Consider the following 18,242-nt stretch of genomic DNA (forward strand, 5'->3'; position numbering starts at 1 on the left):
GTGCTACCACGCCCGGCTAGTTTTTGATTTATTGTAGAGATGAGGTCTCGGCAAGTTGCCTAGGCGGGTCTCGAACACACGGGCTCAGGCAATCCACTCACCTCAGCCTCCCAAAGCACTGGGATTACAGGCAGAGCCACCGAGCTCACCCTATAACACATTTTGATATAAAACTTTCATAAAACATTTTCTTTTCATGTCTGTATTGGATTGTTTTTCAACATCCCTATACCTGGAGATCAGTCTTTCTCTTTCTCTCCCTCTCCCCCCACCCCCCACTTCTTTCTGTGTGGGTGTGTATTTTGTTTAGTTGCATAAACATGACCCTTTTAATTTTCTTTGTAGTTTCTTAACAAAGAAGTTTAGTTCATGGTTTATAAAGTGTAGTATAAGCCATGACATTTAAGTAGCAAGTATAAAGAATTGTATGCAATGATATTTAAGCATTTTGAATTGCATTTTCTACTTCTGTCTCTGTTATAAGTTAAATCTTAATGTTACTGGCCATGCATTTAGTTGAAAAGTTTTATTGTATGTGAGTGCCATGTGCCCAACCCAGTGCTACAAGGTGCCACTGGGTACAGAGAACTATAACAAGCAATGGCTACCTTTAAAGACGTTAAACTTTTAAGTATGGTTAAGAAGACTTGCCTGCTGGGTACGGTGGCTCATGCCTGTAATCCCAGCACTTTAAGAAGCAGAGGCGAGAGGACTGCCTAAGGCCAGGGCTTTGAGACCAACCTGGGCAACTTTTGACCTCATCTCTACAATAAAAAAAAGTAGCTAGGTGTGGTAGTGTACCCCTGTAGTTCCAGCTATTGGGAAGGCGGAGGCGGAAGGATCACCCAGCAGGTTGAGACTGCGGTGGCCGTGAGCATGTTGCTGCACTTCAACCTGGGTAACAGAGTGAGACTTCGACTCAAAAGAAAGACTTACCTAATGAGAAATAAGTTAAGAATAATGAAATTATCTATGTTGATTATTTCTCTAGTTATGTTACAGATACACAAGAAGTAGTAGAATTAGTAGGAGGATAATATGAAGTTGGAACAGGCATGGTGGAGTTGTTAGTGGAGACCCAAGGAGGAGAGAGAACTAATACACATTAATTATGAATACCAACGCCTGGGCCTGCATTTTGCATTGCATTCCCTAGGCCTCCAAGAGAATAGATGTTGTTTATTACAGTTGTAAAAGAGAATAATAGAACTGGAGTAGTACTCACTCTTTTGAATGTCTCTACTTCTGTGTGATCTCACTTGCCCCTTAGCCTCAGTTTCAACTATATGAGGTTTTTGGAGGGGAGGAAGGATTCAGGGGGTATACGTGCATGTTTCTTACATGGACATATTGTGTTGTGGTAGGTATTGAGTCTCAGGTGGTCCATTCCCAGATGTGAACATTGTACCCCTCTCCCTACCATCCTCCTTATTGGGAGAAAAATATTTTCAAAATTAAAATCTGATCATGTCTTAATTTTGCTTAATTTCTTTAATATTACTTAGATTAAAAATCAAATTTCCTATCATAGCCCACAAAGTACTGCATTATTGTATTCCCCTCTTCTCCAACCTCATCTAATACAAGATTCTCTCTCTCTCTCTCACTATGCTTTAGCCACACTGATATTAGATGTAAAGAGAGGAACCAAGGATTATGGATTCTCTTTCTTCAAGAACCATGCTCTTTATTTCTTGAGGACCTTTGCACTTGTTCTTCTCTCCTGATATTAATTCTCTTCCTTCAAATTTTCACAAGGTTGATTTCTTCTTTTCTTTTGGGTCTCAGTTAATGCCAACTCCTCAGACTTGTTTTTTCCAAGTCACCCTAATCTCTTCCCTTCTCTATCATGTGATCCTATTTATTTCCTTCATTATTACACTCTAATTATCTCATTTATTTAGTTATGTATGTATTTTTCCCACTAATATATAAATTTCAAAAAGGCCCTTCTCTGTCTTTTGTCTAACACAGTGACTTTCATACAGTAAGTGCTCAATAAAGAATATGCAAAAGAAGCTGAATAGAATGAATGAACATGAAGTAGTTGGCATTATTTTCTTAATGAAAATAAAATAGTGGATCAGAAAGCTTAAGAGAAAGAACTCAGATAAGCCTAGAGGTAGGGAGAAAACTTTGTTTTATAGCAGTTTTGTTATCTAGTACTCATTGGTTTTTAGATATCCTGTCATTGTCTTTCATGTCTCCTTAATGTTACAGCAGTTTTTAATTATAATAATAGTTATGGTAATAATAGTTACCATTTATTAGCATCTGCCATGTGCCAGGTGTTATACAAGTGACTGTCCATTAATTATTCTTAGTGATAATGCTAGTTACTTTATAGGGCTATTGTAAGATTAACTAAAACAAGACATGCAGAAGATCCTACAACAAATCAGTGATTTTTTAAAAATTCATTATTATTTTGTTTTGCTTATTTTTTCAGTCATCAGTTATGTTTTGAGCTTTTACCATATATGTGACTTTGGTCAAGTCATTTAACCCCTGTATTTCGGTTTCCTCATTCATAAAATGGAAATAATAGTACTACCTCGAGAGGATTAAATGATTTCATATATGTAAAGTGCCAAAACACTTTTTGATATGTAATAGCTTATAGTGCCTAAAAGTATTAGCTATTATTATTTTCTAGCTATATGAAGAAATCTATAGAATTTAACTGAGCATCGTAAAACATGAGGCATAATGCATTCCTAGGTTACACTCAGTAATATAAAAACTATAAAATCTTTATAAAGTAATGTATTAATGAGATGAAATTTCAGTCATAATCCCAAAGAGTTTTAAAAATTGAAACTAGTGAAAATAATCCCAAAGTTTATAAAACCAGCCTAGAAAACGGAAAATAAAGAGAAGGGATTTGCGCTAACAGTTACTGAAACATTTTTTTAAAATATAGTAATTAAGGCAGTATGGTACTGGCAGAGGACAAAAGGAAAAATAAACTGAATTATTTGGAATTGGAATTAGCAAGCTAATGTAAAAATTTAGTATTGGATCAGAAGACATTTCAAATCAATTTAGAAAGAATGGATTATATAATAAATGGTCTTGGGACACTTGGCTAGTCATTTGGAAAGAAGTTGGATTACTCTTTTGTACTTTATACTAAAAAAATTCCAGACTTACTGTGGACTTAAATTTATAAAACATGAAACATGCCATCCACAGCTACCATAGATGTTACAGCCCCTATACTGGTATGTCCTTCTTCCCTTCTTTCTCCCTTAGTTGTACAGTGACCAATAAACTAACAAAGAGTATATTACTGCAATTGAGGACATTTTTATCCTATTTAACAAAGATGATGATGGCCCCATCACAAAAAGGAATTTGGGTCTTGGGTCACTAGGTCAAAATGCTACAGAAGCAAAATAACAATGTAGATGATAAGGTCATTATATTTCACCATTATGGCTAGACATCATTGAACAACTTTGAATAGCTAGTATTTATATAGTACTTACTATGTTTCCGGCAGAATTGAAGTAGTTTACATAGATTAATTCACTTAGTCTTCATATGAGGCAGCACAATTGTTATTCCCATTTTATAGATGAGGAAACCAAGGCACAGAGAGGTTAAATGACTTGCTTTAGCAAGTTGCAGTTGTTAAATGGCAAAGCCAGGATGCCAGCCCAGGCAGTCTGGCTCCAGAGTCTATACGTTTAACCATTTTACTGTACTGCTTGTCTAGGAAACTGAAAGATATAAACAGTGGAGAAAAGTCAGTGAAATTTGACAATGATGGCAATGATTATTTACATCAGAGCATCAGAATCATGTCATGTAATTGCAAAGAGAAGAAAACCTAACAGCATGAAGAAATAGATTAATTGATTGGAGAAATAGATATTGATGGAAATGGACCAGTAAGACATGTGAAGACTTTCTACAGATGATGATTGCAAGATGAAAACCCCATTTTACTGTATTTTCCCCTACAGATGTATCCAATTGAATTTTTTAAAATATTATTTATTTATTTTATTTCTCTATAGCAAACCCATGTCAAAAATATCTTCTGTACACACACAGGAAAAATCTACATGCATTTGTTGGTAGCCTTTTTTCCAAAAGATCAAACTGTACATCTGTTTACAATATAAGTACTTATGATAAATGACGAAGAAACCCATATAGACTCCCTACAGTTTGTGCATGATTCTTATACTGTTTTGGCTGGCCCATTTTTCTAGTTTTCATGCAGCTTGATAGGCGAGCATGATCTTTTTTTTTGGTTTATTTTTTATTTTATTTTAAAGATATGGGGTACAATTCAGGGTTAGGTGTGCAAGTGGTGTTCGTACAGGTAAAGTTTGGGCCTACATTAATGTTATATGCCTCCCCCTACCCCCAGCAGTTTCCAGCTACAGCAAGCATGATCAAATTTTGAAGTGCCTCATAGACAGTATTAATGATATTAGAGTTTATCTGGATGGCCAGAGAAAGCCACTGATGCGCATATAAGTAAGGTACTGATATGATTTTAATAGAAGTGTGCAGATTTCGCTCTCTCTCTCTCTCTGTCTGTCTGTCTCTCTCTGGGTTCTCTGAAGAATACAGAAGAATGTATGAGGAGAAATAGATTCTTCTTTTCTAGTGTGTACATCATCTTATGTGGGTTTATTGCTTTGATTAATCTTAGATCTGTGCTTCTTTTCTCAGGTAACCCAGGTTTTTCTACCTTTTATGTGCCATTTGCAAAGGCTTTATTCTCTTTGACAAGCAGACGCTTTCCAGTTTGGATTATCAGTCATGCAGGGCATGCCTTGGCCCCCAGAGACAAGAAGATTCTTACATCGGAGGGTATGTCCTTATTAACACCTATTTTCCTTTATGAGTGGATGTTCATGTTTTTAGAAAGCCTGCTAAAGTTAAGAGTTACACCAATAGAAATTTCTGCTTGTGGCATTAGGCTCATGGTGCCACATTTTAGTAATTTTAGGACTTTTAGAGATGCTTAAACTCTTCTGCAGGTAATTTTCCATAAGAATATGGGTAGATTAAACCACTTATGACTTGCTTTCTTTATTTACCAGTTAGTAATAAGCTGTATGTTTATTGGTCATATACTATTTTTCCAGGGTTGTGCTAGGAGGAATGGTGGAGAAAAAGTATTATAAGCCATTTTCTTTACTTTATAGAAGCTTTTCCTCTCATTTTCAGAGAATGAGCAAGTGACAGACTCTTGCCTGCTGTTCATGTAGAAATACCTAAGGAGTAAACAAACAAAAGAAACAGTGTGAGTTAGGAAAGACTTTGTGGAGTAGGTGTGTATTTTAGTCACTTTAGGCTGCTAGAGCAGAATACCATAGATTGAGTAGCTTATAAACAATAGAAATATATTTCTCATAGTTTCTCAAAACTGAGAAGTCCAAGATCAAGGTACTGGCAAATTTGGTGTCTTAAACCTTACTTTCTGATTTATAGATGGCACTCTTCTTATGGTGGAGAGAGGAAGCAAGCTCTCATGGGACTCTTATAAGGAAATTGTCCCATTCATAGCTCCATCCTCTTGACCCCTTCTGTTCCTACTTAACCTCCCAAAGACCCCACCTCTTATTGCCATCACATTTGAGGGTAAGGTTTCACATATGAATTTTGGGGAAATATAAGCATTCAGACCATAACAGTGGGTTTTGATAGTTGAATAGGATTTGGATTTGGGAGGTGAAAGTGAGTGCAGAGACAGAAGGTTAACACAGAAGGGAGCAAGATTTAGTAGGGATGTTATTGTTATGCAGGGCAAGTTTGAGAAGAACCTTGAAAGCTGGGAGAGAGCCAGGAGTCCATGTAGAAGACTGCTAGAAGGCTTTTAAATGGAAGAAATAATGTCACAGAATGCAAACTACCTGCTTTTAACTTGTGAGAATTCTAGCATGTTCACACTTGCAAAAAACAAACAAAAAACCTGGAACCAACCATGCTGTCCATCAAAAGAGGAGTGGATTAAAAAATGTGGTACAAAGCCAGGCTCGGTGGCTCAGCCTGTAATCCCATGCCTTTGAGAGGCTGAGGTGAGTGGATTGCCTGAGCCCGCGGGTTCGAGACCTGCCTGGGCAACTTGGCGAGACCTCATCTCTACAATAAATCAAAAATCAGCCAGGCATGGTAGTGCACACCTGTAGTGCCAGCTACTTGGAAGGCTGAGGCGGAAGGATTGCCAGAGCCCAGCAAGTCGAGACTGCGGTGGCCGGGAACAGCCACTATTCCAGTCTGGGCGACAGAGTGAGACTCCAACTCAAAAAAAAAAAAAAAAAATGTGGTACATATACACAATGGAATACTATGCAGCAATAAAAAAGAACAAAATCACAAATTTCGCAGCAACCTGGATGGAACTAGAGTCTATAATACTGAGTGACCTCTCACAGAAACAAAGGTCTGAGTATCACATGTTCTCACTATATAGTGGACCTTGAACATCTATCATAATACTATAAGGAAAGGATTGATAGTGGCAGGAAACTATGGGGCGGGTAGGGAGGGGAAGGGAGGTGGGACTAACAGTAGTCAATATCTGTCTGGGGAAGGGGAGACACCCCTTATCAACAAGGGTGCCTGCACAATGCATATTTGCATACCTAACCCTTAACTGTACCCTACAATTTTAAAATAAAAAATATGTTTATTAAAAAAAAATCTCAGCCGGGCTTGGTGGCTCAGCCTGTAATCCCGCGCCTTTGGGAGGCTGAGGTGAGTGGATTGCCTGAGCCCGCGGGTTCGAGACCCGCCTGGGCAGCGAGACCTCATCTCTACAATAAATCAAAAAATCAGCCGGGTGTGGTAGCGCACGCCTGTAGTTCCGGCTACTCGGAAGGCTGAGGCAGAAGGATCGCCGGAGCCCAACAGGTCAAGGCTGCGGTGGCCGGGAGCGGCCACTGCACTCCAGTCTGGGTGACAGAGTGAAACTCCAACTCCAAAAAAAAAAAAAGATCTCAAATATATAAATATTTGCCTGGGAAAAAGAATTGTAGAGTAATATTAGCAGTGGTCACCAATGAGTTGAACAATGGTACATACTTTTAAAAACATATTTCTAATTTTCTGTGAGAGGTATTTATTTTTTAACCAGAAAAAAAAATTCAGAAATTTATCTTTTTTATACTAACATTCCATTTGTATTTTTAATTTTTTTATTTTAAAATATTTAAATGATTGATTAAAGATTGAGCATATTCAAGGCGTTGCAATATGATGACTTGATATACATATACATTGTCTAATGAGTACCACAATCAAGTTAATTAACAGATCCATCACTGCCCATGCTGTACATTCAGTCGCCAGAATATGTTCATCTTAAAACTGAAACTTTGAGCTTTTCGACCAACGTCTTCCCCTGGAAACTACTGTTCTACTCTCTGCCTCAATAAATTTGATTTCTTTTTTTTTTTTTTTTTTTTTTGCTTCCACATTAAAAAAAAAAAGAAGAAAGGAAAACTTAACTTAAACTTTTCATAGACATTGCAATCAAGGGAGTTTTGTCCTAAGGGGTTTTCCTTAGTTAATTTTGGATAAGATAGAGGTTGTTGGAGCTTCATTGCCTAGGTTGCTCCTGGCTCTTATATGTCTCTTCAGTGATATGAGCATCTTTTTATACTTACTGAGTTTATATATTATAAAGATATTGTATTATAAAGTTACATTTTACATTTGGACTCTTTGTTATTATATATTCATGATTCTTTTAGACATTGATATACAAATTTGAATATACAAAAGCCTGTACTCTATGAATGATTTAAGTGTATTCAAGGATAGTTTTGATTATGCTTGTTTGTTTCCTTGTTTATTTATTTATTTTTGAGTTGGAGTCTCACTCTGTCGCCCAGGCTGAAGTGCAGTGGCGTGATCATAGCTACTGCAGCCTCGACCTGCTAGGCTCAGGTAATCTTTCCACCTCAGCCTTCCAAGTAGCTGGAACTATAGGTGCTTACCACCATGCCCAGTTAATTTTTTTATTTTATTGGAAAGATGAGGTTTCTCCATGTTGCCCAGGCTGGTCTCAAATCTGGGCTCAGGCAGTGTACTCACCTCGACCTCGCAAAGTGCTGGGATTATAGGTGTGAGCCAGTGCACCCAGCTTGATTGTGTTTCTTCTTCTTTTTTTTTTTGAGTTGGAGTCTCACTCTGTCGCCCAGACTGGAGTGCAGTGGCCGCTCCCGGCCACCGCAGCCTCGACCTGCTGGGCTCTGGCAATCCTTCCACCTCAGCCTTCCGAGTAGCCGGAATTACAGGCGCGTGCTACCATGCCCAGCTAATTTTTTGATTTATTGTAGAGATGAGGTCTCGCTGCCCTGGTGGGTCTCGAACCCGCGGGCTCAGGCAATCCACTCACCTCAGCCTCCCAAAGGCGCGGGATTACAGGCTGAGCCACTGAGCCCAGCTGGATTGTGTTTCTTCTTAACTGTATACTCTGACTTCGGCCTCTGACCATCATATCAGATATGATTTTTTGTTTCTATTTTAAAATTTGAATATAGTAGCAATGATATGATTACATATGTGAACCTTTCTGAACACCCTCTAAAGAAGACTACTTTATTAATGTATTATTAATTTGGGTAAATGTTGCATGTCAGGTAAACAGTATCAGTTTATCTAGTTTTATCTAGTTTTTAATTTGTATTCAGAAGCTGACCTTTTAGCTCCAGAGAGTAACATTGTACAATTTATTTATTTATTTTTGAAATTGATTAGCTTTCTTTTTTTATATATTAAAAAGTTATATGTACTTATTATCTAAAAACTTGGACAATACAGAAAACTGTGGATAAGAAGTAAAAATCAGTGTCTTATAATTTCAATGTTGAAAAGGAATGCGAAAACTTGGTATGTATAGTTTTAATTATGCTTAAATATTTTCAACCTCAAGTCAAACAAGTATTAACACCTTGGCACTGAGAGATTAGATTTTCCTATGCCTTAAAAATTCTGTGCAATAACTCAAGGATTTCTCCAGGCTGAAGTAAGCATCCAGGAACTGTAGCATATTTTTAGTGCTTTTTTTACCCCATGACAATGTCACAGTGAAGTGTGTGTCTTAAACCTTAGTAAAATTGTTACATACAGATTTTTAGGGTGTTTTTTTCCAACATTTATTTGCTTCTTATTACCTGTTTAAGAATTTTAATTGGCATATGTTATGCAGGAAGATATTTAGTGTAGAATGATTGTAAAAATAAATAATGGACTTTCAGTTTCAGCTCTGACGTATAGAACTTGGAATTTGTCACTCCTATCTTCACAAGAAGAAAAAAATTGAACAAAACTGAAAATCGTAATTTTTTTAGACCTATCAGATTGAGGTTATAGGACAAATTGGCACTTGAAATCTGGAGAGACAGGGAAATGCGGTGAAGATCAGCTTATCTGAAGCAGAAGACACTAGAGCCATAAGCTGATAGCCTACATAAATGGTAATTTTAATGAACTGCGAGAAACAAAATGTTTTGGGAATGAGAAACTTCTGCAAGCCTAGTCATGGGGGACTTTTCCACTTCCCATGGGTATTATCTCTAGGAACCCCATAAGATTTTCTTTTGCAAAAATTTGATAAAAGTTCCCTATAGTTTTTGTCAGGGGTAGAAGAGAAGTAATAATTTTACAGTATGCCCAGAGCATTCTCAGTAACAAAGGCCTACTCTCCAAGGGAGAAGTCTTGCAGAGACCTGTGCAACCTGGAGGAAGGGCAGTTAGCCAACTCCAGCCTCCTCTAGTCTTCCTGTCTCACATACTATGGGTAAAAAAAGCTGACAAACATTGTTGAAGATCATAGCACAGGGTCTCAGACCCACTAAAAGACTAACTTGTTTATCAGGTTATAGAATACTTCTCTCCCCTGTATTTTACCACAATGTCAACAGTCTACCAGTATAATAAAAGTAGATTACAACTACAAGAGCTACAAGACACAAACTGTATTTAATTGGAGTTCTTTTTTGGGGGGAAAATCAAAGACAATAGCAGAGAAAAAAACAAGGACACTAAAGGAAACTGAAACTTCTGATACCTATAGCTACAGCAAATATTAAACATAGCCCATCTCCTAACTGCATTAACATAAAGCCTCATACTAAAATTCTGTTTACCTTAATTCCTGTTACCCAATACATCATGGCTAACTTTAAATTAAAAAAATTAACAAGGCATGTTAAAAGGCAAGAAAATCTGAAGTGACAAAGCATGCATCAGTACCAGACTCAGAGATATGCTTATTACCAATTTTAGAATGATCAGATGGGGAATTTAAAGTAACTATGATTAATATATTGAAGACTTTAATGGAAATAGTAGCATAGAACAGATGGGTAATACTAGCAGAGAGTTAGAAACTCTTAAGAAAGAATCAAAAAGAAATACTAGAAAACACTGTAACAAAAGTGAAAAATGCCTGTGATGGGCTCACCAGTAGGCCAGAAGCAGTTGAGGAAAAAATTCAGTGGACTTGAAAATAAACAATACATACTTCCCAAATTGAAATGCAAAGAGAAAAAAGAATAATAATAATTTTAAAAAGCAGAACATGAAAGAACTGTTGGACAATTTTAAAAGGTTAACATATGCATAATTGGAATATCAAATCAAGAAGAAAGAATAGAGCAGAAATAGTTGGAGTACTTAATGCTAGACAACAAAACACAGGTCCAGAAGCTCAGAGAACACTAAACAGAGTAAATACTAAAAATCTACACCTAGGTAGGTCATATTTAAATTGTAGAAAACCAAAGACAAAGAAAAATTTTTGAAAGAAGGCAGAGGAAAAAACACCTTACTTATAGAAGAACAAAGATGAGAATTACAGAAAATGTCTTGTCTAAAACCATTTCAGCAAGAAGAGAATGGAGTGAGATATTTTGTGTTAAAAAAAAAATGCCAGCCGGCTCAGTGGCTCAGCCTGTAATCCCGCACCTTTGGGAGGCTGAGGTGAGTGGATTCCCTGAACCCGTGGGTTCGAGACCCACCAGGGCAGCGAGACCTCATCTCTACAATAAATCAAAAAATCAGCCGAGCGTGGTAGCGCATGCCTGTGATTCTGGCTACTTGGAAGGCTGAGGCGGAAGGATCGCTGGAGCCCAGCAGGTCGAGGCTTCGGTGGCCGGGAGCGGCCTCTGCACTCCAGTCTGGGCAACAGAGTGAGACTCCAATTCAAAAACAAAAAAGAAAAATGCCATCAACCTAGATTTCTATGCCTAGTGAAATTATCCTTCAAAAGTAAAGGAGAAAAAAAGATTTTTTTCAGACAAACAAAAGCTGAGGAAATTTGTTGCTATAGACCTGCCATTCAAGGAATATTAAAATAAGTTCTTTAGAGAAAAGGAAAACGATGGAGATCAGAAAATCAAATCTATATAAAGAAAAAGCATGAGAGAAGGATTAAATAAAGGTTAAAAAGAAGTTTATTTTTCTTATTCTAGATTGTTGTAATAGATAACTGTTTGTTCAAAGTAATAAAAGTAACAATGTATTGGGTGATTATAGCATATGGATAAGTAAAATAAAGTTCAACAATGTAATAAGGAATGGAAGAGAGGAATTGTGAATAATCAGTTATAATGTACCTAAACTAAAGGTAAGGTGGTATATAGTGTGACCAAAAAATGAACTTAAGTATATATGGCAAATTCTAGGACAACCCCTGAAAAAAATTATTTAAAAGAAATAATTACGACAAGAAGAGAGAACATGTAAAAGTTCAATTAAAACTAGAAAAGAAGAAGAAAGTTAGATTTTAAAGAAAGAAGAAACAAATAGGAAATGTTTACAAACATGGTGGGTATTAATTCAACTACATCAGTAAAGACACAGGCTGTTAGAATAGGGAAAAAAGATCCAACTATATGTTGTCTCAAGAAACTAACTTTAAATATAAAGACACAGATTACTGGTAAAAAAATGTAGAGAGATATGCTGTAGCAGCACTAATCGAAAGAAAGCTGGAGTACCATTTTAATTTTAACAAAAAAGGTACATTACATAATGATAATATGATCAGTTTTTCAAGGAAACATAGCAATCCTCCAAGGTACCTAACATATATGTACTGAACTACAGAGGTCAAAGTGCATGAGGTAAAACCGGTAGACTGCAAGGAGAAATGGACGAATCCACTACAATTTTATAAATGGAAATTTCAAATTCCTTTTTTCTGTAATTCACCGATTCTAGCAAACAGAAAGCCAGTAAGAATATAGTTGAACTAAATAGCACCATCAATCAACTTAATTGAATTGGCATTTATAAACTACTTTATCCAACAACAACAGAATACATATTCTTCTCAAACTCACATAGAACATTTACCCTGTTAGACCACATTCTGAACCATAATACACTCCTTAACAAACTTAAAAAGAGTATATATCATCTACACAATATGTTCCTAGACCACAGTGAAATTAAACTAGAAACATAGCTAGGAAATCCCAAAATATTTAGAGATTAAACAGCCCACTTCTAAATACCACATGGGTCAATGAAGTCTCAAGAGTAATGTACAAATGTTTTGAACTAAATAAAAGTAGAAATACAACTTATAAAAATTTGTGGGATATAGCAAAAGTAGTGCTTAGAAGGGAATTAACAGTATTGGCTGCATATATTAGAAAAGAAAGAAGATGTAAAATCAGTAATCCAAGAGTCTACCTAAGGACACTAGAGAAAAAAGAACAATTTAAGCTTGAAGCAAACAGAAAAAAAGTAATGATAAAAAAGACAATGAAGTTGAAAACAAGAAATCAGTAGAAAAACATCTATACAGCCAAAAACTAGTTATTTGGGGAAAAAATTATAAAATAGATAAACCTATAGCCAGGCTAATCAGGGGGAAATACAAGATAAAACACATATTACAAATATTAGAAATGAAAGACTGGTCATCACTACTGGTCCCATAGATATTAAAAGGACTTAGATGAAATGAACCAATTTCTTGAAAGGCACAAACCTCCAAAACTCACACAGGAAAAAAATATCTAATATGAATAGGCCTATATCTATTAAAGACAATGAGCCACCAAAGCTGGATAAGGACGATACAAAAAAATTATAGGCCAGTATCCTTGATGAACACAGATGCAAAAATTTTCAACAGAACACTAGCAAAATGAATTAAACATCATGTTAAAATGATCACGATAAAGTGATCACAGTGAGCTAACTTACTTAATTCATAATAAAGACAAAAACATTTTAACAAAATATGAATAGCATAATTTCAAAAATTAAAAATAGACTTGAAGGTTCATCCTAGATCAGGGATACTCAAACTTTGACACGCAACAGTATCGCCTGAAAGATTTTATTAAACACAAATGGCCACCCTCTGAATTGTTGATTAATTAGATCTGGAGTGGGACCTGAGAATCTGCATTTTTAACAAGTTTCTGGGTAATGACGGTGCTGGTCCTGGGATCACATTTTCAGAAACACCGCTCTAGATCTTCACCAATAAACACTGATGAGACAAACCAGTACAAAGTATGTTATATGTCTGAATTTCTAGGAAATGACTTTAATTCTTGCTTTAAATTGACATCTTATTATTTCTAAGTTTACTTTGAGTGTGTTTATTGCTGTTTGGGCTGCTTGAGTTAATAACAGTAATTAGAGCCTAGATTTCTGCTGCCTAGTGAAAACAGTGCCATCTAGAGGCATTAGCTGAAAGGGCCACTATAGGACCAAAGGAAGCTGTGGTTTTTTCTTTTTTTATTTTATTTTATTTTTTTATTTTTTTATAAATAAATGAAGATTTTTTATTTTAAAGATGTGGGGTACAATTCAGGATTAGGTATACAAATGTTCATTATGCATTTACTCTTGTTGATGAGATGTATACCCCCACCCCCTTGCCAGATTCCAGGAGTTCAAGCCCAGCCCGGGCAGCATAGCAAGATGTGGTTTCTAAAGGTCTTGAAAGGACAACTCAGCATCCTCGAGGATTTACTGACAACCTGCTAGGCTATTAAGTGTGGTGCTGCAGGTGTGGTATACACCTTTTAGGTTAGTGAGTTTCCATTTGTGTTCTTAGTAGCCCAAAAGTTCTTTGAAGGCTAAGTGGGGCTCTGGGTCTTACCAGCCCCGTATTCAACAGAACAGTTCTGCTTTCATCTGTTTTACATATTGGAGGTTATGTTTGCAAATGTATGCTATAGTAGATTGTTTTAGATAGGCAGGACAGATAGATTATTCGCCATCCAAGATTATTATCCTAAGGTACTGGTTTTCTGACATGCAAAATATAGTGTGAAAAATATGTAACCATTGAGAGAAAGGGTATAAGCTACAACCACACATCAAATGTTGAAAGGATGTTTTGCTTTGTATAAGCACATGTAAAATTATGAACACTTGGAAATAATATTCTAGTTATTACAATTACAATTATTACTATCGTAAATTGAATATAATTGGTAGAACAGATGTTCATCAATTTCAGAAAATGATGATTCAAGAAAGGAGTGTTAAAAAACTTGAGGAATTAAAAGTATAAACTGTTTTCTGGCTTTGATTTACTATAGAGTCAGCTTGCTTGATGGGAAGTTCATTATCAACTATTTCAAATCATTTGTTCAAAACATTTAAAATAAAAGCTAGAAATCATGTTGTTTTACTTTTATCTGATAAAAACATTACCTTAGAAAGTTACAGTCTTACAACTAGTGATGAATTTGAATCATGTATGTCCAAAGAAACAATAAACAGCTCTCACTGCAGTCCCCCAAACAGAAAGAGAGAAAACCCAGTAGAGCTTTCTCTCTTGCCAGGACTAGAAATGGCAGAGGAACATGGAGGTAAGAGGGAATAACTAGATGAGCCCAAAGCAGAGACAATGAGTCAATCAAATTTCAGGGCTAACAGTCCCTAGACATGAAAGCAAGTACGTCTCTAGATCAGAAGAGACAGAAGGCTGAAAGGCAGTACAAGAGAACTAGTTCAGAATCAGGCAAATTGTTAGACTCCCAGGGCAGGAAAGACTAGAAAGAGTCAGCATTGCAGTCAATGTCCTGTAACACAGACCAGATTGTGCTGCTCCTCTCTGCAATCTGTAGATGTCTTCTCACTCATCACAGAACAGAATCTAGTCTCTGGTGTGATAATCAGTGTACTACTTCATCTAGACTCAACCTTCCCTTGTAACGTTGCTTCACCTCTCCCTATAACCACAAGTTTCCACTGAACTCATGACAGTTTCCAAAATAACACCTCACTGCTTTAATGCCTTTTGCTTTTATTGTTTGCTAAGTTTATAACATTATGTTCTTCTTTCTGAATCTCTCTTCTGTTTCCCATATTTCTCCAGTTGAAGTGTTTAGCAGATCATTGGTTTTACTCAAGTGGAAGGCATTATTTGATGACCCTGGTTTTCATCTGTTTGGGGGAAAATAATTAAAAATTATTTTATAAGACATATGCTTGGAGTTTACAGAGTTTTTTTTTATTTGTTTTTAAAAGTAAGATAGCAGTGTTAAATAGAAAGCTTATCTACCATCCCTTCACCGTGATGTATAATTCAAGAGCTAGCAGAGTTGCACCAGTGCTTAGGGACAAGGAGCTTATAGAATACTCAGGGATCTGGGGATAGATGACTAAACTAAGTGTACTCTCAGATCAGCTTAGTGAACTTGGGACAGTTATTAAAAGAAGGCCTTTTGGATTGGTAAATCAAGTAAGCATAAAGGATTATGGACCAGTTTTCATCTACTGACTTCACTAATGTTTAACGTGAACCCAGACAGCCATTTAGGGCTTCTGTTTTCCATGTGAGTAATAAAGAAATTAAAGGTGGCTTCACCTATAAAATAGTTGTAAGATATCTATGAATAGCACGTCAAAGCATTCCTATTTAAAATAAATTATTTTGAGAAATTTTTAAAAATATAGAAAAGTACAATTGTTTAGCAGTCCAAGATTCTATTACAGTTGATAATTAATACTTCCATAATTACTTCAATATTTTTGTTAATAAAGTGAAATCAAACAATATAGAAAAATATATCTTCTTTGTATCCCATCTCCAGTTCTATCATGAATTTAGAGTAAATACTTCGTGACTCTTTTAATATTTTTGGTTTTATATATATGTGTGTATGATAAACAACATATGGTTTTATTTTATGTGTTTTTTAAAAAATTTACCTAAGGAGTAAACTGTGTTTTCACCTTACTCAAAGCATTCTTCAAAATATGAAGTACTGCTTTTAGCCTTTAGATTTTCAGATGCTAGTTGTTTAATTAGTTATTATTAAGATATAGCTTTGAAGCAATTATGGGGAACAGGATGGAAGAGTTTAATAGTTGAGCAAATTCTGGCTCTTGTAGTGATAAATCTCCAGTTTTGTCAGTTCTGTGGTCAGAAATGACCTGTAGAAACTGTTTCTATGAAGAAGATACATAGTTAAACATATCCATTTATATTCAATGAGTAGCTAGATACTCATGTATATGAATAATAGTTAAATTTAGACAATTATGCGTGGATTCAAATATGTAGTTAAATTTATACATTTATAGTAATGTGTATGTAGTAAAGAATATCTTTCATTATTTTGGGTAACTTCGAGAAAGGTACAGTACTTTTTATGAATCCAAAGGGATATTACCTTACTATTGTGATCCAGTAAACCCTGTTCTTATAAGATGCTTAATTATAATTGTGTTTTTATCTATAATTATGTTTTGTCTATGTCTGTAAACTCTTTGAAGGCAAGGGTGTATATTATATTTATATCTGTATTTTCAATATTACCAAGGGCCACTTAATCACTGTTTTCTGTCAGAATATTCAATTTAGTTCATGTAAAATAGAAGAAAATAATCAGATTTATGTGTATTCTGATGCTGTAAGGGAATTTAAAATTAGCAACAGTTTTAATAACTGGAACAGTTTGAGGAATTAGATGAAAAGTAAATGTAGACTACTGATAGTATTTAATTTTTCTATGCACTACTTCGAGGAGGTGGTATATATCTTGTGAAATAAACTCTAGAATTGATAGGTGAGCTGTGAAGTGAATTCCGGTAGAGAGAGGTCTAAGAAGTAGTCTCATTTGCTAGGATAGAATTGTCAGTATCATATTCAGGACAATTTACTGATAATAGTATAGTGAATTGGATTATCATCTCTCAGTTCAAGCAGTTCTCAATTTAGAAATAAATTAGAATCCAAATGTGCTTAGTTGATTGTAACTCAGAGTACATTTCCCCTATAGAGAGAATGGCAAAAGGATTTCTGTATTATCTTCTGATTTTGATACAATTGAATGTAATTTTTACCATATTTTATAGAGAGTAAGTTAATGATTACTAGCATTTTTCAAAATATGTTAAAATAATAATAGAAATGAAAACATGCAGTCAAGTATATAATCTTTTTAACCTTTCATTTTGGGTAGTAAAATAATATCTAGTATTTTATTTGCTAGAAAGTTTCAAAAAAGCACATTTAAATTTTCTTCACTATTTATTTATAGAAAGTACTTTCCCCATTAACATCATTGCTTCTGTAAACACTAACAAATAGTGTGTTTATCTTGGAAATCTACTGAGAAGTTCTTAGAGGTAAAGCCAGATCTACCTCTGAAGAATTCTGAATTATAATGTCCATTAAATCTTATCTGAAATACAATGTTTTAGGACCTTATTTGTGGTGTTCGTGAAGTTTTAGGATGTTTGTTGCATTTAGCTCATTTTCTTTATCTTTGCGCTAACCATGTAAATGTTCTTGGTATATATTTGGGGGAGGCCTTAAATGATAGGAATTAAAATTATAGCAATCATAACTTTTTTGGATTTTTGTTTTTGTTTTTGAGTTAGCATCTCACTCTGTTTCCCAGGCTGGAGTGCAGTGGCATGCTTATAGCCACCACAGTCTCGACCTGGGCTCAGGTAATCCTTCTACCTCAGCCTTCCAAGTAGCTGGAACCACAGGTACATGCCACCATACCCAGCTAATTTTTTCTTGATTTATTATTGAGATGAGGTCTGGCCATGTTGCCCAGGCTTTGTCTTGAACCCATGGGCTCAGGCGATCCTCTCACCTTGGCCTCCCAAAGTGCTGGGATTATAGGCGTGAGCCACCGCAACCAACCAAATCATAGCTTTTATTTATCAAACAATTTATGCCAGAAATTTGAACAGCAGCCTTGGAAGGTCAGCGTTATTATCTCTATTTTTTATATGAGGAGACAGAAGCCTAGCTTAAAAGATTTACC

At 35.6% G+C, this 18,242-nt stretch overlaps 1 protein-coding gene across 1 annotated transcript in view; it reads left to right on the plus strand.

Moving 5' to 3' along the window:
* LDAH (lipid droplet associated hydrolase) overlaps window positions 1-18,242 on the plus strand; it is a 75,950-nt gene that overhangs the window by 24,470 nt on the left and 33,238 nt on the right. The window contains exon 3 of the mRNA XM_008052095.2: window positions 4,693-4,833. Coding sequence (XP_008050286.2) covers window positions 4,693-4,833 — 141 coding nt within the window. The remainder of the gene's footprint in view (window positions 1-4,692; window positions 4,834-18,242) is intronic.

The sequence above is a fragment of the Carlito syrichta genome, unplaced genomic scaffold (assembly GCF_000164805.1).
Source record: "Carlito syrichta isolate Samal-C Ts95f unplaced genomic scaffold, Tarsius_syrichta-2.0.1 Scaffold256284, whole genome shotgun sequence".
Taxonomy (NCBI): Eukaryota; Metazoa; Chordata; class Mammalia; order Primates; family Tarsiidae; genus Carlito; species Carlito syrichta.